This window comes from Calidris pugnax, unplaced genomic scaffold, assembly GCF_001431845.1.
Source record: "Calidris pugnax isolate Ruff unplaced genomic scaffold, ASM143184v1 scaffold49, whole genome shotgun sequence".
In the NCBI taxonomy this organism is placed as follows: Eukaryota; Metazoa; Chordata; class Aves; order Charadriiformes; family Scolopacidae; genus Calidris; species Calidris pugnax.
The window spans coordinates 2669106-2694017 of NW_015090798.1; the positions used below are offsets into that span (position 1 = coordinate 2669106).

The following is a 24912-nucleotide window of genomic DNA, read 5'->3' on the forward strand; positions in this document are numbered from 1 at the left end:
GGGAACATTCAAAATTGTTTTACAGGGAAAATTGAGCAAAGAACAAAATGAACTACATTAGCAAAATAAACGGCAAGCAGAAAAAAAGCACTTCCAAATTAAAGAGTAAATACAATAAATAATAATAGTCCTGGGAAACAAGTAGTTGTGTGATGTTTGTTAAAAACAGAACAAATTCTTACATTATTTTGTTACATCTTTCTCAAGTAATGCCTCTGAAATTATTGATTCCTCTTGAAATTGAAATGGAGAAGGGAATTGAGAAATAGGAAATATAACTCAGTTCTGTTGTAAAAAATACAAGGAGACATTAAAAACAGTGACTGTTTTCAAAAATTGTGTTGCAGTGATAAATATTGTGCACTCTGTTCTTGTCCTAAAGAAGAATTTTAATGATGTGAAATCCAGCATATAATGTGCTAAACTGAAAATATTTTCTAATTATTTTACTGGTAAGGAAGCTATCATAGGGATCTAGAATAGCTTCTGACTTTTTCTGATGACTTCTTAAACAGTGTTTAGTTGATACAGGAAGGGAATGTAATCGTTTCTGAACAAAGGAGAATGTAGAGCTGCATGGTGCCTCTCTCGCATGGGACCATGGAGTGTCCTCAGGCCCTGAAGAACAGGAGAGGAAAACAAACAGATCGGCTGAAATAATTGTCCCAACTTCCAACTCAGCCTCTATGAATGAGTGAAGAAAGGGTTTTGTCAGTCAGATAACAGTTTCTTTCTGTGTGAGGGTAGTAGTTTTCAAATGTGTGCAACATCTTCGGTTAGTCATTAAAAGCTCTTCTTGTGGTATAACAAGGTTTATTTTTAGATATTTATTTATCATTATCTGGTAGACAGCATATGCTAAAAGGGAAGAAATATAACTTAGGAACATATTTCTACTGTGTAAGATGTATCAGCAAAAGCAATAAATAAAAAACATTTTAAAGCAGACATCTTATTAGGTGAATGCTTTTTATGTAACTCTTAGTAGTTCTTATAGCTGAACTCACATAAAAATTAGCATTTCAAATAGCAGAGGATTAGTAAGTACATGAAATACCAAAGTAACGCTGCAGATCTAGGGGCAAAACCTATTCAATTCTCTGTGACAATGGAAAGATTTTGAATGTGATCGCTGGTTTTGGTGGTTTATGAGCTTCACAGGAATGGCAGTGCCTAAGGTAATCAGCTGCTCTGTGGAGGAAGGTTGTGGGGGACAGAGTGGAACACTGATTTTCCAAAGGGCTGGAGAGATCCCACATAGAAAAGACCCGACATGGAGATGGGTCCGTGGGCAAGGTGATGAAGAGAGACTGGGGAGAAAGGAGGGATGAGGATGGGCCAAAGTTGCTCATCCATGTCTGATCAGTTTCTGGTCTCACGTTTTTTAAAAAATTTGAAAAATAAAGAAAATAAACTCCCAGGGAAAGAAAAAAAAAAGCTTTCTAAAATGGAGTTATTTTATTGGTATGGTCAATAACTTAGTGGTAAGAAAAGTTTCATTATAGCTTGTTCAATTTTTATGTGTGGTTTTTGAAAGTCATTATGCTAAAACCAAATTATAAAATATAACTTAAAATTAGAGAAGTATGTGCTTTTTCTCTCTATTATTCTTTATGTCTTAAGTCATAGCACTCACACAAACTTTCTATCAGGAACCGGTCTTATCCAAAAAAAAACAGGCTGCTTCAGTGTATCTCTTAGAGGGACATCATAAGTTAATGATATACTGGTTGTGAAACATTGTCTAACTTTCTGTTTGGATTATATATTCAGTGAATATCTTTACCTTAACACAAATACCATAAATTGCTATTCAAGCCAGGCACAAAATCTTCAAAGTCGTGTACCTTTCCTAGCTTAAAAAATATATATCATGCCAATTGTTCTTCATGGTGTGTGTCTGATCGTTTTATATCATGGTCGTAACTGATGGAAGATCATCTAAAACATAAAGATGGTCGTATCTTTCAAAGACAATAATTTATGAAACTAGGAAACATTTCTCCTCTCCCCAACACAGAATTCTCTTCCCCCAAACCCAAACCCAAACCAACTAATTAGTTCAGTGCAAACAAAAGTAATCTTTCTGGTAAGAAGATGTAAATGAAAACAACTCACCCTTCACTAAGGTAGTGGTCATGGTGACTCATTAGAGGAAGAAGTCCAAAAGTTTTCATGTGCACCACATCTGCTGCCAGTCTAGTGGAAGAAATCTGCCTTTCAGTTTGTGTAGGACAAGATTTGCTCAAGTGCTTTCTCTACTGTTAAAAGATTTTCCTTTGTGTATAATATGGATGATTTAGAAGAAGCTGTGTCAGCACTGATTTATACATTGACAGCGAAGGATAATAAGATATGGGCAAACATACAGCTCACCCTTTTACAGATTAACCTGCAGACTGCATTAGGCAAATTTGATGGCATTAAAAGATTTTTCCAATTTGTCTGGAAACAATTTCTCTTTTGTATTGTGTCAAGGGTAACATTTCATGCCATTGTACTAATTTAAATAGCTTTGATAAATTGTTCAAGAGGTTAGAGAATTGTACAGTGTATATATTTTACCTCTTTAAAATAAAAAGTCTATTAACTTAATTGTTAAATGAAATTCATTAGAAAAAATTGAAGGAGCCTGAGAAAGTAGGCTTAAATATTCCAACACTGCAGCACTGGTGCTGTAACATTGCACCAAAATGATTAAAGATCATATTCCGGAAATGATAGTTTGCTTTTAGCTTTCAGTATACAGAAACACAGGCACTGTTACAGTTATGACAATATTTTAATCCTGTGTAGTAGTAATTCAGATGAAAAATGTGGATGAAACTAGAAGAACTTTATGGAAGTTGGTACATTACACTCAACAGTGGGTGTGATGATTTATTAATAAAGTAAAACATTATCATAGATTCTGAAGAATCACAGAAAATGCTTTAGTAAAAGCCTCATTAGCCCTGCTAGCTAATATATAATTGAAGACAGAAGGGCAGAGTTCATTTATATTTTGTTCATTTTCTTAGTATTGTTCATACACATATATATTATCTGACACTGACAAGTTACTGGCTTGGAGAAGATGCTCTGGTTGTTTAAAGTGAGGTTGTATCATCTTTGCTTTGCAAGATGTGCCCTGAAATGCACAGACAGGGCAGTATTTATAGGAAAAGCTTTTATCAGCAGAGAAACTGAGATTTTGTATTTGCACGAGTGTTAATTTCAGCAGACTTTTTTAATTGGGCAGTACGTACTGTATCAATGTTTTGAATTGAAAAGGTAATGATATTCTTCAGAGAAAGGAATGTAAATTTTTCATAACTTAATACTCAAAGATTAATAATGTATGGGATAGATTGCCGAGTTTTATGTCCAGAATTCAAGGGCTCCGTTACAACATCCTATCTGCATATAATTGCAGAGAGCACAAAGTACGTAGAAAACCACACACTGAAGGTTACAGCAGAAATACTTGGTTTCATTTGGAGCAGAATTAAAGATGATAAGTAACCAAGGAGGTAAATACCTTGCACGCTGGTATTTCTACATTGAGAAATATTCTAGAAGGTGATTATTCTAACCGTCCCCCCCTCCCCGCTCACACCCCCGCACCTCCCACCCGGTCCAGGCGTGCCCACACGCAGAGGGACCCCTAAAAGTGGTGTCTCCTGCCGGTCCCTGCCGCGGCGAGTGGAATTAACATGCAGCTGGGCTGCTCTGATAAATGGATTCTGTTAGGTCACCGAGGGGATGCGTGTGACATTAAGTGATTTACCGTCCTTTACCTTAATGAAATTGTTTCAGCAAGATGACGCTGAGAGCTTTTAATGGATAGCTTTTCTTGATGTAATGAAATTGCATTCCTTTGGCATTTAATATAAGGTGCAGTTATTATTTACTGGGAGCTTTCCCAGCGCTGCCGCCGGTTTTTTTTGCGCAGACAGTTGAGAACAAAAAGGGATTTCTGTGGCAGCGTCCAGGCCAGCATGCCGTGTGTCCCTCTCCGGCGGGAGACTGGTTTTCCTGGAGCCTTTCGGTTCCCCTGGCCCAGCTGTGCCAGCCCTTCCCCAGGCTCGCTCCTCTCCCTTACAAATACCTCCCTAATCTCGTTAACAGGCAGCTGGATTACAACCAGATCAGCTGTATTGAAGATGGGGCATTTAGGGCTCTGCGCGACCTGGAAGTGCTGTAAGTATTCCTCTATCTCTTACTCGTAGCGAGAGCTCAGTGTCTGGGGAGTACTAATGTACAAGCTTATCTACGAGCTGCAGCCCGGTGTCAGGATGGTCTGGTGAAAAGATGTCTTAAAATAATCCGCTGCGATGTGCTATGCAACGGTAGAAATGTGTGGAGAGGCAGAGATATTCCTCTACTCTGCAAGACGACCGTTACACACAATTTGGAAAAAAAAAAAACCAAACCACAAAAAAACAACAAAGCACATGGCAGATACTGTTAAGAAAAGAATATCTTCCCTTTTAAAATAGGAGGGGGGGATTAATGAATGCAATTAATTTTGTAAATTAGCCATCACTGTTGAAGTGCTGAACAGTGTCAGGATTGCCTTTGTTGTATCCTCTGACTTCTATTTGATCTTTCAGGCTCTGTTTAAGGGACAAAATCCTGGGCGCTTTCCTATCAAACTATTGCTGTATGTTGAGATGTTTAGCATGTCCACATTAACTGCTTTTTTTTTAACATTTTAAATTTTATGTGTATAAATACATAGTTAGAAAAATATCTTTTTTTATCTCACTGAAGCTTAGCGTTGCAATACACTTTTGGGTACTTTTTCTTGCTGTCTCAAAGTGGCCATCAGGGAGGTTAAAGGTAACAAAATTATCATCGGTGACCTCTGACCTGAAAACAGTTACTGTAATGAGCAAAGTGCCTCCCTTCCCAGAGAATTTGAGGTGCAGGACGCATTCCTGAAATATTTGCTTTGTCAGTCAAAATGTCACATCTTTTTCTTTCATGGGCTTTTTACACGTAGAGAAGTGAAAGACGTTGTGTCTCAGCGAGTTACTTCACGGTAGTTTGAATCACACTTGGTAAATCACAGCACCTTGTGGGGGGTGAGGGAAGGTGGGGTTTTTCTTGTTAATTTGCTTGTTTCTTTTAACATTCTGAAGTAAAGAAGCTTCTCTGGCAATAGATAGTGTCTGCATGTCCAAGAAACTAAAGAATATGTGAGCTGTTGGTGGTAAAGTTTTTTATTATTAAGCAATAGTTGGTCTTTCTTATGAGTGAATGGATCTGACAGCTAAATTTGATTTTTTTATGTTGTAATTACAGAATAACAAGCCTATTGTTAGCTTTCTGGTATAAAGCCATGTAAAATATGCTGTAGATTCAATATTACGTCTAGTTGTGAAGTTGATGAATTGTTGGTTGTCTGTCAGTAAACCTGCTGTTCTGTGAGATTTTTATCTTTAGAACTCATGTATATGACAGAATAACTTTTCCAGTGATGGCTTAATCTGGTTATTAAGTTTTTTAATACAAGCCTTTCTTTACAAGTGAACATGTTAAATTTTAAAAAAATTAAATATTTTCTGCATTTTTAATGCTTGCAATTTTTAATGTTCTAAAAAGGTCATTTTTTGCCAGTTGAAGTCAGTGGTGAAATTTTCACATTGATTTCAATGAATGCAAAAAAGGAAAAAAAAACTCTTAAAATAACAGCCTGCTGAAAAAGTAGGTAGTTTAGAATTTTGTGAATGAATATACACAGAATATTAGCATTGTTCAAATATACAACTAAATGTTTGCTATCTTGAATCATGTTATGTCCTAATCAATTTTTTAAAAAAAATGAGATAGATATTTCAAACAATACTGAAGAGTTTGTGTCTAATGCAGCTTCTTTCCACTATGGTTTCAATAGTGAAAGATATGTAGATGAGACCATACTGTATATGCACTAGGTAGCAAATAAGACTACATATTTTGTTTTCATTTAGAGTTGAGTAATCCATCTAAGCTCAGAATTTGTATATTACTTCAAAACTACTACATACAATTTTATGATATAACTTTTTAAGTAATCTTTTAAGTTACTGAGGTTGTAATCCTGTTTAGTGACAGTTTGAAATGTTTGGCCAAGTAACAGGTCTTATATATTGGTTAAATAATTGCAGAATCTTAGAGGCTGTTAGTGTTAAAGATGCAAAATCAACCTGAAATCTGGACAATTCTAAAAGGTCAAAGCAATTATTGGTGCAATCCTCCCTGTGAATTTCTGTGAAAATTTATTTTTCCTTTTTGTCTTTCTTTTTTTATTTTAAGAGAAAAATCTGCTGTACTGGGGAAACAGTGACTATGAGAAAATACATAGTGCTGTCATATTAAAAAAATTAAAGTATCTAAGAAATTAAAAAAAATGGCTTCCAGTCATCACACTCTTTGCAATAGTCTGTAACACTTAGGTAAAAGTATTGAGCCAACTTTTTTTTAATTACATCTCTGTAATGAAATCAAGTCATCATTATCATAGAAATATCATTAGAAATAGTTAATGAAAATTATTTAATTCCTTGTGTATCCCTTAAATCTACTCCTGATACTTTTCTATACCCTTTCAAAAATAAATGAATAGCTCATGCATACAAAATGTGAAGCCAAACATCAAAAACCTGAAATTGAAAATTAAGACATTAGTAGATACGCCTTCTTTAAAGAGCTAACAGCTATGGAAATATGTACCAATTTCCATTCCCTTCATTGAAAAGACATGATTTTAAAGCCTTGTAAGAAGTCATGCAGGAAGAACTAAGAGAGCTGTCATCTATCATGTGGACATTGTAAGAAAATCCTGCCAGCATTTACTGATTGTCATTTATTCATCAAAAGAGCCTTTGCGGATATACCCACTTGGCCAATTTTTTTTTGTTTTTTCAGTTTTGTTCTCTTTTGAAAAAGGGCATGATGCTCCCTTTTTCTTCTTCTTTTGATTATTCTCCTCTTTGTTTATGAAGCCCTAAGGGCACACAAGGGACATCCCTTATGCACAGTGAAGAAAACACTTAGGACGTGGAATGAGTAAGCACACAAAGGTAAAATGTAGCACATTGCCCCAGTAATTAATTGCTTGGTTAGCGTGGAGGTGAATAACCTGATCCTGTATGAGGTGCTGCAAATTTACCTTTCTGTGTTTCAGGATCACAGAGTACTTAAAAATTTATTCAAAAGGAGCACAAATTATACTTTGTGGTTTAAAAATAAAAAGAAAAAAGAAAAAAAAAAAAAACAACACAAAAACTTAAGCACTTTGTTTCAAAAGGGGAAAAGATTTGGTCAGTGGGAATTATTAATCTTTAGTGCCACAGTTCTGTGTTTAAAATCCCAGAGCACATTCTCCATTCTGCTCAACTGAGTAATCTCTATGTCAAAACTGTAAATTCTCTCGCTTGTTACCACGTTCTGGAGTCAAGCTTGTTTGCATTTTATTTGCAGCCTAAAGACAATATTTAACTGCAGGATCATTCATAAAGTTTCATTATCTTTACAAACTATGCTTCCAGAGTATGACGGGTCAGTGCTTGGCTAAGATTTGTTCCTACTTTCTATATCTAATTCCAGGCACTTAAATTTAAAATTTAAATTAAATTAAAACTTAAATTTAAATTATTAGTTTACTAAAGTATTAAGATTCCTGACTCCTTCCGTCGTATAGCAGAAGCTCCCCTATTGTTCCTGCAGCTCCGAGTCATCTATCGCAACTCTATTCCATATAAAACCTAATTGCAACCCAGCGTTAATATTTTCCTAAAATTTTTGAAAAAACAGGCAGATCTTGTATCCTCTGGCACAACATACAGACTCTCAGAAGCTAGAAGGAGAAACCAGAGTCCTAGAATCAAGTTGTTTTCTCCAAGAACACTCTTTCTTACATCAGGATGATGAACTTAGCTTGACTGCCATAGATGATATTGGTGGAAGCTCCATTTGAAAGAGTTGTAGGTTACCAGGACTTCACACTACTTAGGATTATTAATGGAATGGTTCAAACCATAGTGTTTTACCAAGAATTGAATAGGGAGGAAAAGTATATCTAAAAGCACAAGGGTTTTCCTGATACCAGCTCTTAAAAACACTACACTATGATCTTCATTAGCAATGCTTTTTTTAAAAGCGTAGTAACTGTGACATAACTGTAACATGTTAATGGCCTTCTTCTTGACTTTGCAGCACTCTCAACAACAACAACATCACTCGACTGTCCGTGGCAAGTTTCAACCATATGCCCAAACTCAGAACATTGTAAGTAGTGCTACTGGAACTGGCTGCCATTTTCATCAGTCCCGTATATCATATTCACCTCAGTCAAGTTTTGCCAGTGGTCTATAAATAGGTATACAGTCAGAAAAAAGCATAAGCTCAATTAAAACAATGTTGAGGTAGCATGAGGTTGGTGAGTGTGAAGTCTTGTGTGTGCCTGGCAGCTAATTCTGAAAGGTAAAACTAACAAGTGGCCCCAAAGGTGATACTTGGGGCTCAGGAGATAAAGAAGCAGTTGCATCCTTTTCCCTCAGATTTTTTAGGATGTGGGATGAATAAGCCTATGAAAATGGTTTCATGGCCTTTTCCCAACTGGGTTTTCCATACTACTGCATTCAGTCACAGAAAAGCTTCACCTTCTAACAAAAAAGATGGGGGCAGGGGGGAATTCTCTTTTATATGTTACAGCTGTATAGAAAAAGAAATTGATGTTTTTTGAAAGTCAAAAATTTGTTTTACTTTGAGCTATTGAATGGGTCACATTTCATTTAGGAACATGGAAGGATCTTTGATTGGCTGTCAGATGTGATAAATGGGAAATCTTTATGCTTTTATTACTGTACTGCTAGCAGACCTAATTAAACTAAACTGGCTCTCCAACATTCTTTGTAACATAAAATTATAGCATCATCCGGTAGTGCTATTATAATTAAAGTTGTGTCAGCATTTACAATAAGGTCCCCCTTTTTAGAGGTTATGACTTTCACAGAAGAACACTTCAGGCTTCTAAAACAAAGCACAGCGAAAAGAGTGTGAATGGAGGTTGATACAGTTTGGGGTTATTTCTTTTGTCTGTTTATACTGAACTAAGAATAAACGTGTATTGTGTTGAAACACAACCAGAAAATCTCAAGGTTTAGTCCTAAGACTGTCTTTCAAACAGGTTTTTCAGTGAAGTGGGAATCAAAAATGAATGGGATGTTTCTATCAGAGTTCAAGAGTAGCTCTTACTGTTAAAAAAATACTTTTACAAAGAGCCTGTCCATTTTCTTTTTACACATGTTGGGTTGCACAACTACTTTGAAATCAGTAGGGCTATTCACTCAAGTTAACACACCTTTCAGTAACTGAAGAGTAGTTGTGTTGATTTCATAACAGAATTCTTGCTTATTCCATAGCTATTCTTGCTTGGACAATGGCAAGAGTGCTTGAATTATGGTGACCATGGGCTGTTGGTGGCCTCAGTTATATTTTGAGAATAGAATTTCATTCCATTCTTTTGGGTCCGAGACTTGAAAACAGGAATATTTGTGCCTCTTTCAAACCTTCAAATACAGTTTAAATGCTGAACCACAAATTACAGTGAATCAGATTAGCAGCATTTACACTTTTTTTGGTGGGATATTTCATCTTTTGGAAATTTATTTTAGAAACAAAAGAAAATGGACACCCAGAGTCCTAGGTTATAGCTGTAACATCCCATTTGCAGTCAGAATATGCTTGTATAACCGTATTGATTTCAGCAGCATTAGTTCTGATTTGCAATGGTGTTCTTGCCTACAGCTGGTCGCAGATTGCACTGAAAGAAGGTGCTGTATTGTGAACTGTATTTGCAAAGCACCCACCCAAGAATTAGCACAGGAAAATACATTGCCTTTAATTTCTAGTCATTTATTGGGGAGGGGAAATGTGAGTGAGTTAAAATCTTTTATGTCCGTTACACATTTCATGTTGCTTTACAGTTGCTTTTTCATGAATTAATTGGACCCCTTGTCTAAATTCTGATTTTCTTGCACTTCCTATTCAGTTATTAAGTTAGGATTGAGTACATTAACTAAAAAGGACCAAAATGACATTACTCTGTTATGGATGATTCTGAGTAAGGATCTGATTTATAGCTGTGGACATCCTTTTCTGTAGTTTGAGAAAATGTAAGAGCCAGAGAAAAGTAATTTACCTAATTTAGTGAATACATTTGTCTGATATTTTATCAATGGCAAAGTGCTTTTTGCCACTTGGACAGGAGCCATGGTCTTGTGTTGGACCCTGCCAACAGAGAGGCAACTTACTTAATTCCATCACTTTCTGCCATTTGGTCTTTTAATTTCAGGCTTTGCTTAGAATGTAAGTCCCTAGGAGCCAAAAGCAGCTAATCCCTCTTTCTGTGATTAAACAAAAAGAGAGGAAATCAGAAGAGGGATGTGAAAGAAGGTGGTTTATATTGAGTTATTACTCTGTCTTGTTCAGCAGAAAATGAATATGACCTGTTAAAGGGATTTTGTAGGCTGTTTCTATAGAGACTAATAATGGCCAGACTTACTGATATATCTAATTGGAAACCAAATCTTTTATTAACTCTTTTTTCTGACAGTATATTATCACTACAAGGCAATTTACTGGAACCATTTTTTTTTCTTATTCGCTATTTGTACAGATCTGGACTAAAAAGTCCCACGGCAGCTTTCAAGCTCTCGTATATTTACTTCTTTCTTTTAGACAAGAGAAGAGAAACTACAGATAGTTTACTTTATTAGGAAGCCTTTTTTTTTTTTCCCAATTAATTAGACAACAAATAAAAAGGAATATTGCTGCTTGTATAGTTTTATTTATTAGCATTTATCTTCCAGACGTTCAATGAAAGATGCTAAAATTTGATACCTCGATAATAATTTTTATTAATAAAGCGGCGTAGTTGCTTGCTGGAGGTGGAGGGGAGAAGGGAGTGTGCGTGCTGGGAAAATTGGTTCCTTTGCTGTTGGTTCTTCCTAATTGGAAAGTATTGACGTGTTTCTTTCCGTGCAGTCGCCTTCACTCCAACAACCTCTACTGCGACTGCCACCTGGCCTGGCTGTCCGACTGGCTGCGGCAGCGGCCGCGGGTCGGTCTCTACACCCAGTGCATGGGGCCATCCCACCTCCGGGGACACAACGTGGCCGAGGTCCAGAAACGGGAGTTTGTCTGCAGCGGTAAGGGGACACGGATTCGCCCCCCGAATCCTGTGTTAAAACACACCTCCCGGCAGCTCAGCGGTGACTTCCAGTGCTGCGGGGTGACTTTGGCTGGCTTTTCACATAATCCAAGCATTCGTGTTTATCTCAAAACAAGCTAATCGTTTTTATCGCTGTTTGTACCTTGGGGGAGGGATGTTTCTGTCCTTACAAATTTTATGTAAATGCTGCATTCACATAAGTTGTGTAGCCTTCTATATGTGTGATTGTGGGGGAGAGATGCAGAAAATGAAATAAAAGGTGCACTGGCTGGGAACATAAGGCCTCCAGTAATAAGGAATTACTCTTTTTTAACTGTACAGGTTGTTGATTTTTCTTGTTGTTTTTTTTCTGCAGTTTAAATAATATTCTGAATCCCTAAGTAACTGAATGTTATTGCTATGCTTTAGTGCATCAGGTTATTTTCTGATATGAAATAATGGAATGACTAACAGTTCGTTACTAATCAAATTTTCTCTATTCAATTTTTTTTCCTTTATTCATGTCTTCTAGATGAGGAAGAAGGCAAGTTTATTTTTCTTACTTAAATATTTTTAGACTCAGATTGAAAGTTTTCTGTAAACTTTGACTACTGTTTCAAGTTTCCTCGCAAATATTAAGAATTAACATGAACACAGCTGGCTGTCTTCTCAGTGATTCAGCAGGGTTACTTCTACAGGTTGATTTTCTGCAGACCCCTAGAAGCTTATTTCTAAATATGCCAAGATTTCCACAGATCTATGCTTTTAAAAGAGCTTTGTGGAGGGCACAATGTTTTGTCCTTATTTAACAGCCTCTGACATCAAAGTGTAAGGCGCTGCCATCTTTGCATGGCAAATGCTAACCCTCTTCTTACTATTAATTCTGCTTTTATACACACTTTAAAGGGTTCCTAACAAGATCACTTCATGTATCTTATTTGTCAGTGGTATGACTGCAGACCCCAAGCATCAAAAACAGTTTAATAACTTAGTTATTATAATGCTGATTTTGAGGAAGGGGAATAACCATGTTTTCTCCCTGGATCACTGTATTTTTGTTTAATAGAGGCAGGTGAAATATTTCCTGTTTGTTAGTATAAAATGAGTAGTATGTATTACTAGTTTTGGCAGCTGTTTGTACTTTTGTAGCACATATGTAAATGTGAAATTGAATTATTATACTTTAAACTGCCATCATCTCAAAAGACTAACCTTTTCAATAATTTAAAACTTGAGCAATTGTTATTTGAAGTTGTAAGTAGGAACAACACTGGCTGCAACTTACATTATCAGTGAACCCTTCCTATCTTAGTATATGACATTAAATATAGTGAGAGAGGTCTTAGATTAAGTTGTGGTTTCATAGTCAAGAAGCTTTTTTCCTCTGAAAATTTCAAATAAGTCTCTAGCTTTTTAAAATTTTATTTTAATAAAAGAAAGGAAAGAAAAAGAGGGCTTCATGCCTTTCTCATCCCTTTGTGCCTTTCGATATCATTACAAAACAGCAATTTTGTATCATTAAATCAATACAAGAATGAGTGCATTAGTATATTATAAATTGTGCAGTCTATTTGCAGTAAAATATAGTAGGTTGTTTACTTTCTAAACCATACCTAATTGATTATGTTTAAATGCAATTATAAGTGCCGAGTTTAATATACAGCACAAGAACGTGGGGGGATGGGGGTGGGCAAGTTGTGCAAATTGGCCACCTGAGTTGGTAAGAATGGTAGATTGTGGGAGGAAGAATTCTGCAGAGCTCACACAGAGAGAGTATGAGCTGTGACATCAAAGCCTTTATTTATTTTTTTGTGACTGAAGGAAAATGTCATAACTCCAAAATTGTCTGTAAGCGATATATAACTGAAGGACTTTAATAAGTATTTGCAGTACGAATTTGTATTTGTAGAAGAGAACATAACAAGCAGGACACCTTCAGTCTTTGTAGCAAAGTTCATTCATGTCTGTTGACATGCATTTTTAATACTACACAAAATTCCGAAAACAAAATAAATCAGTAATTAGTTTTTAAAACCACAGAATAAATAAAATACACCTGAAAAATTGATCACACTTAGCCTTCTTTAACAAGATTATATTGAATGTGAGTTGTTAAAGAAGTTGAACAAGAATGTAATGCTAGCATAGAAATTTAGTATTTGTCTTTCATTTCTCAGTATTGTATCAACAAGTTGCTATTAACTGGGTATTTAAATTAATGCAATTCAAAAGTATTGATGAGCTACAATGTTTATTTTAGAGGTTCTGCCTGAAATTTTCCAAGGAAGCGTAAAATGTGACGTTATACTGTTGAGGTAAACTGGGCTGGTGTTTGACAGTATTGTGCCATTTTTTGAGAAACTCTTTTCCTTGGCAGGTCACCAGTCCTTCATGGCTCCGTCCTGCAGTGTCTTGCATTGCCCCACTGCGTGCACCTGTAGTAACAACATTGTGGACTGTCGGGGGAAAGGCCTTACCGAAATCCCAACGAACCTTCCAGAGACCATTACTGAAATGTGCGTAATCTGATTTTTTTTTCCATGAACTTGCTGAAAATATTTTTTGCCTATATATTTATTTTTGTTATTTGTATAAATTCATGAATATGAAAATATTTATGACTTACGTTCTCTTTTGAGTTAGGTGTGTATGTGCTACTCATAATCCATCGTTAAAACTGCATTATGAGCTGGTTATAAGAGTTTGGGAATATACTTGCTTTTCTGGGTGGCTTTTCACTGCAGACCATAAACCACATTGCCCTCAGGGTTGCTTGCTGTGCTGGTTTTGGCTGGGAGAGAGTTCATTTTCTTCACAGTAGCTGGTATGGGGCTATGTTTTGGATTTGTGCTGAAAACAGTGCTGCTAACCCCGGGATGTTTTGGTTACCACTGAGCAGTGCTTAAGACGGAATCAAGGGCTTTTCTGCTTCTCACACCACCCCACCAACAAGAAGTCTGGGCGTGCACAAGAAGTTCAGAGAGGCACCGCTGGGACAGTGACCCCAACTGACCAAAGGGATATTCCATACCATATGACATGATGCTCAGCAGTAAAAGCTTGGGGGGAGAATAAGGAAGAGGGGATGTTCAGAGTTGTGGTGTTTGTCTTACCAAGTAACTGTTACAAGATGGAGTCCTCCTCTCCTGGAGATGGCTGAACAACTGCCTGCCAGTGGGAAGCAGAGAATTAATTCTTTGTTTTGGTTTGCTTGTGCACACAGTTTTTGCTTTACTCATAAAACTGTCCTTATCTCAACCCAAGAGTTTTCTCACTTCTACCTTTCTGATTCTCTCCCTGTCCCACTGTGGGGAGAGTGAGCAAGCAGCTGTGTGGGCCTGAGCTGCCCACTGGGGTTAAACCCTGACACTCACCTTCAGTCACTTTATTCATCAAGACTCACTATTAGAAAAACATGTATTTCCACGAAAGATCAGCAATCTATACCACCCATAATAAGTATTCTTCTAAAGTGGTATCCTTAGAGGGTGATCTGAAAAGGCAAAAGTAAGGTGGTGCCCGCTGACAGGACGAGAGGTAAGGGGCACAAACTTGAACATAGGGAGTTACGTCTAAAAATGAGGAGGAACTTCTTCACTTTGAGGGTGGCAGAGCCCTGGAATAGGCTGCCCAGGGAAGTGGTGGAGTCTCCTTCTCTGGAGACATTCAAAACACTCCTGGACATGTTCCTGTGCAACCTGCTCTGGGTGGACCTGCTGTGGCAGCGGGTTGGACTAGATGATCTCCAGAGGCCCTTTCAACCCCATAGCATTCTGTGATTCTGTGAATGGGATCTGTAGTATAGTCATTGTGATAATACCAAATACCTGTGGATAGAGGAGCATGCATGCCAATAAAGTTATGTGACATGTCATCTACAGCAAAAACATTTATAAAAAGTATGGCCGTATCCTGACGGTAGAACAGAGTCACAGCAAAGGTGCGTCAGGGCCTGCAGGCTTCAAGAGCAATGAGGCCGAGAGGCTGTGTGGGCACAGAAGAAAGTTACTGCTGCGTTGTCTTCTGTGCAGGGGAGGAACGAAAACAAAAGGTGAACTTGCTGGCAAGATGGACAGGGACTTCAGCAACGTGAGCATTTTTCTACACTGGGGACGGCAGAGGGAGTATTTTTGGAAGGGAAACTGGGAATTTTGCCTTTAGGGAAATGGCGGGAAAGTAGCTGTGCCTTTAGCCTGGTAAAGAGGCGGTCTGGCTAGAAGTAATGAGTTAGAAAGAGTATCCAGAATTAAAACCTTGCGAGCACTTTGATGTTATAAGATGATGTGAAGAATTTTGGACAAGGGAAAGGAGGGGATGCCTGAAGTGAACGTACCTCTCTCTATCTGTTGTACATAAGTTCTTCTTGGAAGTTTAAAAACAGGCCTCCACAATGAGATTTTAAAAGATGAACTAGAACTTTACAATTTTATGGCAGTCTCGTGGCTTGTTGGTGTCTGACCTGTGTTTTTGAACTTCACAGAATTGGAAGTACTGTGGTTTCTTCTTAGGGTGTGAATAATAATCAGGTCTGTCAGTTCATTATTATTGCTGTTAGGACTGACCTGTCTGACCCAAGCTGACCCAATTCAGTCATTCGGCTATATAATACAAACAGTTCTTCTACCTTTCACCTCTCTCAGGAAGAAACACTCTGCTTGCAAATAAAGGGACTACTTAGAAGATCCGAGCACAGTGCCTGGGAAGGCTGCACAGACTGTTTTCATTATTTAACTAGTTGTGCACTGGCTTTTTCACTTGCATATGTACATCTGTGTGCATAGAGAAGCGGGAAAATTACTACAAGAAAGAAGTAGGGAGTATGTCTCAAACATTCTCCACTATATTTTTGTTGCTAACCAGTGCTAACCACTGGATCTAACCACAGAATGGCAATTACAGACAGTGGAAGACTGATTTTTATATCACTGTCTTCTAGACCGACAGAGTTTAGCGGAGGTACATGCTGTTAGCATCTGTACTCCCTTGAGAAATCTGGTGCTAGAGATTGCAATGGTGTTCCCGAATCTTTATTTGAAGTGTCATCACTCCCGAAGAAATGATAGGATGTGGAAGTTAGTTGACTCTGAATTCACTGTTAAAAGAAAAGAGCCTAAGGTAAAAGCAAATGGGAATTTATAGAATGGAAAGGTGTTTTCCACTACTCTGTTCACTGTACTTTCTATCTAAGAAAAGTTTTAAGCATGGACTAGTATGATCTTCAGCAGTATATTGGCCTGGGGAGTAAAAGCAGCCATATAACACTACCTCCAGCGTTTGGCTAAGCATTTAACTGATTGCAGATCAAGGCTGAATGTTTCCTGCTAGACTGGGCAGTGTTCAAATCCCAGAGTGAGACCTTTTCACATTCTGAGATATGTAACCCATTAATATAGATAAATATGTGTGTGTCTGTGCTCACAGAAATATGTATAGTATATATAGCGGGCTACTGTGATAGTGATAACAGTGTAAGCTCTCTGATATCTATCTGTATTGTGTCTAGTTTGTAAGTGCTGGCTGAATAAAAAGCGGATCACAGTATTTTGCACAGTTAAATAACATCATTCATGCCATGAGACAGATGAACATATATTCTTTCAAAATCTGGGAAAGCCAAACTTCAGTAATTGCTTTATGTGAAACAGATACATACCAGTGTGATGATAAAAGTGGACTTCAATGATTGCTTTAGTTTTAAAGTAGACAGAAGGATTGTGATATAGTTTGAGCCAGTGGCAGGATGCACTTAACATACAGTGAGAGCAAAACTTTCCAGTTGCGTGGAAGGTAAGGAGAGAAATGCACAGGAAAAGAAAGAAATAAAATAAGGAACATGGAAGGCTCTTAAACTGGGTGAAGAATTAGAGTAGAGGATATTGTGAGTGTCTGGTGAGAATCACGTGATCTTTGCTGCTTCCTTGTCAGTCGGTTGAAGAGCAGTTGAAATTTTGACAAGCATATATTTAATGGTTGTGTGGGGAAAGCTTTATACTTATACTGATTACTATAATGTGAGGAACGTAATTAGTGATAGTTCTATTATGATTGTCATGAATGGCAGGTATATTAACCATCTTAGCATTGAAGAGAATGAGAGAGAAAAGAATGAGTGGTTTATGGAGTAAAAAAGATTTTACTGATAATGAAGTGGGGGAAATGTACGAGGCTGGATCAAACCAGCACTCCACCCTGGAAAGTGGTCCACATCAGTTGTCCCTTAAGAATGTTTTGGAAACAGCAATGTACAACTTCAGAAGTAAAATAGCAATAGGACAAATATTTTCCTTGCTTCCAAGGTATGTTGGAGTTCTTTTTCTGAAACTTGAAAATTTGCATAGATTTCAGGAAAAAAAGTTTTTATTTGAAACCCTACCATGCTTTAAACCCTATTATGTTCTTAATCTTCATGTTATTTTAAGCTAATAAATTTTGGGGGAGAGAGTTGCACTTAATATCTTCCAGTTTAAAATATAGTCTTCTAAAATTTCATTAATTTTCCTTTGTCATTGTAGAGGGAGGGAAAATGCAATCACATTCATAATTTGTCCTGCTGCCTTCTATTTTGCATGCTACCCTCATTCATCTCTTCTCTAAACTAACTGTTCCAAACCCATTCAATCTTTTGGGATGTCAAAACCTTTCATGTCTTAATTAATCTCTTCCTTTTTCTCTGAACTCTTTGGTTTCTAAATTTTTTTGACCTGCAATGACCAGAGTTGAATACGATATTCCAGATGATAGTAAACCATCACTTTATATTAATGCAATGTTAGTTTTCTTTCATGTGCCTTTTGCAACCTAATATTCACTTTAACTGCCAGTACAAATCAATCACATTATGTGTTCCATTGAACTATCCATGAAGAGTCCTAGGCCTTTTTTCTTACAGTTTTGTCAGGAACCAGAGGTTTGTAGATGTAATTCTATTATTCCATCCACAGATATTTCTGTACATTTAATACGATTGTATCTTACTTTTTAAAAGCTGCTCTGTGAAAGAGATTAGTTCTCTCTGCTTTTAACTAACTTCAACATGCAGAAAGATTATGACATTCTTATATTATCATACAATAAAAAGTGTTTTAAAGCTTCATTTTTTAAGTACTTTGCAGCTGTTGCTTATAGCAGCCCCTTGAGATTAGATTAGAAAGAATTATTATATCCCATTAAATAATCTGTTTTTTCACTTATTGCTTATGTGATAACATTGTCAGGATGCCAAAATGGTAGCTGACAGTAAAGATTTGAAGAGATGAGACCATGCTGTCAGGGTAGCGTTGAGGATGCTGAGGAGCTGCTGAATGCAAGGCAGAAGGGTAGAGTGAGCGCTGTGTTTACTCCACCATTAGACAGTTCCCACACACATGGCTTTATTATCTTAATCACCATTTTAAGCACACGCTTTGGCAGGAGCTCCCCAGTTCTCAGGGAGAGAGGGAAAGAGGAATGCGCTGGTTCCCTGTTGTTTTCTGAAGGATGTACAGGCTATAACAGCCAAATGATTATTTATTCACTCATCTTTATAATACTACCATCACTAGATTTTTGTGCACAAGAAAATTGGCATTATACTTCTATTTTACATGTGCCAGATGCTGTCCAATATTTTCAGTACTTTTCCATATTTGTCAATCTTTTTCTGCATTTTCAACTGAACATTGTCATCTGATTTTCTGAACATACTTTATTGACAGGAAACATTTGAAAAATCCATAATACTTTCAAATTCTCTTACAAGCTTCTCTGCCCAGAATGTTGTCACCTGTTCATAGCCTGTATTTGCAGAATCCAGTGCTGGGTACTACCAACCTTGGTCTTGTTATGCTTCAACCAATTTCATGGTCCACAAACACCTCTGGGGTCTGCATCATTCCTGCCTTTTGTCTTCACTTTATTATATTTCATGTGAACAACCTCTTCCTGTGAGGCTGACGTTAAACTTTATTGTCAGCCCTCCTTATAGAGATACTTAAAAATTTGCAACTCCTATTTGTGAGATGTCATTTTTCCATCCATTTCTGTGTTTTATTTCCTTGTTCCTATGTGTGTGTAACAGGTTACTCTTAATAAGAATATAATCCATACTTAGTTTTTGAATGTCCATAATACTATTATTTTTTTTCTTGAGGTTTTTGAGGTTCTTTTGAAGTTTGTCTTCAACACATGCTTGTGGTTATGTGATGTTTTACATGTTCTCTATCCATTTATTCCGTGCTTTCTCTTGAAGGGAATCCTGACCTCACTCAGCTCCTCAGTAACCTAGGAAGCGCTGATTTCTTCCTCTTTGCCCAACACAAAATTCCTTAGATACAATGTTGTCTGATGTGTTTCTGCATGAAAATCACTTTTTATTCGTTATGTTGTCAGTCCATTTGGGACAATGCTGCATAAAATCTAAGTGGTGTTAATAATGTTATTCACTGTCCTTCTGGTGTATATAATTAAAGTGCAGGTTTAAAGTGTATATTCCATGTTGATAATTTTGTGCCTTCTTTTTTTTTCTTTTCCCCAGGGGGTTGATAAATTAAGCTATATCTAAATAATGTGTTAAAACCCCCTTTAAATGGAATATTGAAATTCTTAAGTATTAAACAGTTTCAATTGAGTAAAATTTTACATGTTGAAGCTTTGAGTTCGCTCTTCTGGGAAAAGTAAAAGAAAAGGGTTTTTTGTTTATAGTCCAGTAGTAATGTCATCACTTTGCACTGCCTTGATACTTCTGCTGGACAACTGTTTTGGGATGACATTTTGAGACAGTAGGAGCTGTCTTGTCTGTTGATGGCTACTTCTGTAGCAGGGCTGGCAAGGAGGCTGCGTTCTTGCACTACACTGCAGCCTCCTTGTCTCTGAGTTTGGTGTGAAAACCTAAACCACTGAGGAAATTGAGTTTGACCTGGAAGCTGGTGGTTGAGGAACGAGCAGGTGTTCTGTGATGGTGGGAGCAAGGGGAGGCATGGCCAGTTGCTGAGATGCTGTCTCATTCCAGTGCAGTTGGATTTACTAGTAAGCATCAGGGTTTTGTCGTACCGCTCTGTCTGACTTCTCCTGTGGTACAGAAGTCAGTTGGATAAAACTAGCAATTCCCATTGCGTGAAGTCAATTAGCAGGCGATGCATTGTCTGCCAAGTGCCTCTTGGGAAGATGCCTTCAGTAACAGGACTGCTTATCTCCAGGTTCCTGCCAGTGAAAGTGGAAGGGGAATAAAGCCTGTGGTGGTCCTCTCTTTTTCCCTTCTGGTGCGATAAAGCTCAGAGCAAAATTAAGTATTCAGCATCTCAGTAAATGTAATTCTTAATCTCCTGTTAAAGGGATTTTGTAGGCTGTTTCTATAGAGACTAATAATGGCCAGACTTACTGATATATCTAATTGGAAACCAAATCTTTTATTAACTCTTTTTTCTGACAGTATATTATCACTACAAGGCAATTTACTGGAACCATTTTTTTTTCTTATTCGCTATTTGTACAGATCTGGACTAAAAAGTCCCACGGCAGCTTTCAAGCTCTCGTATATTTACTTCTTTCTTTTAGACAAGAGAAGAGAAACTACAGATAGTTTACTTTATTAGGAAGCCTTTTTTTTTTTTCCCAATTAATTAGACAACAAATAAAAAGGAATATTGCTGCTTGTATAGTTTTATTTATTAGCATTTATCTTCCAGACGTTCAATGAAAGATGCTAAAATTTGATACCTCGATAATAATTTTTATTAATAAAGCGGCGTAGTTGCTTGCTGGAGGTGGAGGGGAGAAGGGAGTGTGCGTGCTGGGAAAATTGGTTCCTTTGCTGTTGGTTCTTCCTAATTGGAAAGTATTGACGTGTTTCTTTCCGTGCAGTCGCCTTCACTCCAACAACCTCTACTGCGACTGCCACCTGGCCTGGCTGTCCGACTGGCTGCGGCAGCGGCCGCGGGTCGGTCTCTACACCCAGTGCATGGGGCCATCCCACCTCCGGGGACACAACGTGGCCGAGGTCCAGAAACGGGAGTTTGTCTGCAGCGGTAAGGGGACACGGATTCGCCCCCCGAATCCTGTGTTAAAACACACCTCCCGGCAGCTCAGCGGTGACTTCCAGTGCTGCGGGGTGACTTTGGCTGGCTTTTCACATAATCCAAGCATTCGTGTTTATCTCAAAACAAGCTAATCGTTTTTATCGCTGTTTGTACCTTGGGGGAGGGATGTTTCTGTCCTTACAAATTTTATGTAAATGCTGCATTCACATAAGTTGTGTAGCCTTCTATATGTGTGATTGTGGGGGAGAGATGCAGAAAATGAAATAAAAGGTGCACTGGCTGGGAACATAAGGCCTCCAGTAATAAGGAATTACTCTTTTTTAACTGTACAGGTTGTTGATTTTTCTTGTTGTTTTTTTTCTGCAGTTTAAATAATATTCTGAATCCCTAAGTAACTGAATGTTATTGCTATGCTTTAGTGCATCAGGTTATTTTCTGATATGAAATAATGGAATGACTAACAGTTCGTTACTAATCAAATTTTCTCTATTCAATTTTTTTTCCTTTATTCATGTCTTCTAGATGAGGAAGAAGGCAAGTTTATTTTTCTTACTTAAATATTTTTAGACTCAGATTGAAAGTTTTCTGTAAACTTTGACTACTGTTTCAAGTTTCCTCGCAAATATTAAGAATTAACATGAACACAGCTGGCTGTCTTCTCAGTGATTCAGCAGGGTTACTTCTACAGGTTGATTTTCTGCAGACCCCTAGAAGCTTATTTCTAAATATGCCAAGATTTCCACAGATCTATGCTTTTAAAAGAGCTTTGTGGAGGGCACAATGTTTTGTCCTTATTTAACAGCCTCTGACATCAAAGTGTAAGGCGCTGCCATCTTTGCATGGCAAATGCTAACCCTCTTCTTACTATTAATTCTGCTTTTATACACACTTTAAAGGGTTCCTAACAAGATCACTTCATGTATCTTATTTGTCAGTGGTATGACTGCAGACCCCAAGCATCAAAAACAGTTTAATAACTTAGTTATTATAATGCTGATTTTGAGGAAGGGGAATAACCATGTTTTCTCCCTGGATCACTGTATTTTTGTTTAATAGAGGCAGGTGAAATATTTCCTGTTTGTTAGTATAAAATGAGTAGTATGTATTACTAGTTTTGGCAGCTGTTTGTACTTTTGTAGCACATATGTAAATGTGAAATTGAATTATTATACTTTAAACTGCTATCATCTCAAAAGACTAACCTTTTCAATAATTTAAAACTTGAGCAATTGTTATTTGAAGTTGTAAGTAGGAACAACACTGGCTGCAACTTACATTATCAGTGAACCCTTCCTATCTTAGTATATGACATTAAATATAGTGAGAGAGGTCTTAGATTAAGTTGTGGTTTCATAGTCAAGAAGCTTTTTTCCTCTGAAAATTTCAAATAAGTCTCTAGCTTTTTAAAATTTTATTTTAATAAAAGAAAGGAAAGAAAAAGAGGGCTTCATGCCTTTCTCATCCCTTTGTGCCTTTCGATATCATTACAAAACAGCAATTTTGTATCATTAAATCAATACAAGAATGAGTGCATTAGTATATTATAAATTGTGCAGTCTATTTGCAGTAAAATATAGTAGGTTGTTTACTTTCTAAACCATACCTAATTGATTATGTTTAAATGCAATTATAAGTGCCGAGTTTAATATACAGCACAAGAACGTGGGGGGATGGGGGTGGGCAAGTTGTGCAAATTGGCCACCTGAGTTGGTAAGAATGGTAGATTGTGGGAGGAAGAATTCTGCAGAGCTCACACAGAGAGAGTATGAGCTGTGACATCAAAGCCTTTATTTATTTTTTTGTGACTGAAGGAAAATGTCATAACTCCAAAATTGTCTGTAAGCGATATATAACTGAAGGACTTTAATAAGTATTTGCAGTACGAATTTGTATTTGTAGAAGAGAACATAACAAGCAGGACACCTTCAGTCTTTGTAGCAAAGTTCATTCATGTCTGTTGACATGCATTTTTAATACTACACAAAATTCCGAAAACAAAATAAATCAGTAATTAGTTTTTAAAACCACAGAATAAATAAAATACACCTGAAAAATTGATCACACTTAGCCTTCTTTAACAAGATTATATTGAATGTGAGTTGTTAAAGAAGTTGAACAAGAATGTAATGCTAGCATAGAAATTTAGTATTTGTCTTTCATTTCTCAGTATTGTATCAACAAGTTGCTATTAACTGGGTATTTAAATTAATGCAATTCAAAAGTATTGATGAGCTACAATGTTTATTTTAGAGGTTCTGCCTGAAATTTTCCAAGGAAGCGTAAAATGTGACGTTATACTGTTGAGGTAAACTGGGCTGGTGTTTGACAGTATTGTGCCATTTTTTGAGAAACTCTTTTCCTTGGCAGGTCACCAGTCCTTCATGGCTCCGTCCTGCAGTGTCTTGCATTGCCCCACTGCGTGCACCTGTAGTAACAACATTGTGGACTGTCGGGGGAAAGGCCTTACCGAAATCCCAACGAACCTTCCAGAGACCATTACTGAAATGTGCGTAATCTGATTTTTTTTTCCATGAACTTGCTGAAAATATTTTTTGCCTATATATTTATTTTTGTTATTTGTATAAATTCATGAATATGAAAATATTTATGACTTACGTTCTCTTTTGAGTTAGGTGTGTATGTGCTACTCATAATCCATCGTTAAAACTGCATTATGAGCTGGTTATAAGAGTTTGGGAATATACTTGCTTTTCTGGGTGGCTTTTCACTGCAGACCATAAACCACATTGCCCTCAGGGTTGCTTGCTGTGCTGGTTTTGGCTGGGAGAGAGTTCATTTTCTTCACAGTAGCTGGTATGGGGCTATGTTTTGGATTTGTGCTGAAAACAGTGCTGCTAACCCCGGGATGTTTTGGTTACCACTGAGCAGTGCTTAAGACGGAATCAAGGGCTTTTCTGCTTCTCACACCACCCCACCAACAAGAAGTCTGGGCGTGCACAAGAAGTTCAGAGAGGCACCGCTGGGACAGTGACCCCAACTGACCAAAGGGATATTCCATACCATATGACATGATGCTCAGCAGTAAAAGCTTGGGGGGAGAATAAGGAAGAGGGGATGTTCAGAGTTGTGGTGTTTGTCTTACCAAGTAACTGTTACAAGATGGAGTCCTCCTCTCCTGGAGATGGCTGAACAACTGCCTGCCAGTGGGAAGCAGAGAATTAATTCTTTATTTTGGTTTGCTTGTGCACACAGTTTTTGCTTTACTCATAAAACTGTCCTTATCTCAACCCAAGAGTTTTCTCACTTCTACCTTTCTGATTCTCTCCCTGTCCCACTGTGGGGAGAGTGAGCAAGCAGCTGTGTGGGCCTGAGCTGCCCACTGGGGTTAAACCCTGACACTCACCTTCAGTCACTTTATTCATCAAGACTCACTATTAGAAAAACATGTATTTCCACGAAAGATCAGCAATCTATACCACCCATAATAAGTATTCTTCTAAAGTGGTATCCTTAGAGGGTGATCTGAGAAGGCAAAAGTAAGGTGGTGCCTGCTGACAGGACAAGAGCTAAGGGGCACAAACTTGAACATAGGGAGTTACGTCTAAAAATGAGGAGGAACTTCTTCACTTTGAGGGTGGCAGAGCCCTGGAATAGGCTGCCCAGGGAAGTGGTGGAGTCTCCTTCTCTGGAGACATTCAAAACACTCCTGGACATGTTCCTGTGCAACCTGCTCTGGGTGGACCTGCTGTGGCAGCG

At 37.6% G+C, this 24912-nt stretch overlaps 1 protein-coding gene across 1 annotated transcript in view; it reads left to right on the forward strand.

Annotated features, from left to right (window-relative positions):
* The window catches only part of SLIT2 (slit guidance ligand 2), a 454506-nt gene that overhangs the window by 336605 nt on the left and 92989 nt on the right, over positions 1-24912 (forward strand). Inside the window, exons 9-12 of the mRNA XM_014937040.1 lie at positions 4111-4182; positions 8185-8256; positions 11017-11180; positions 13560-13698. Coding sequence (XP_014792526.1) covers positions 4111-4182; positions 8185-8256; positions 11017-11180; positions 13560-13698 — 447 coding nt within the window. The remainder of the gene's footprint in view (positions 1-4110; positions 4183-8184; positions 8257-11016; positions 11181-13559; positions 13699-24912) is intronic.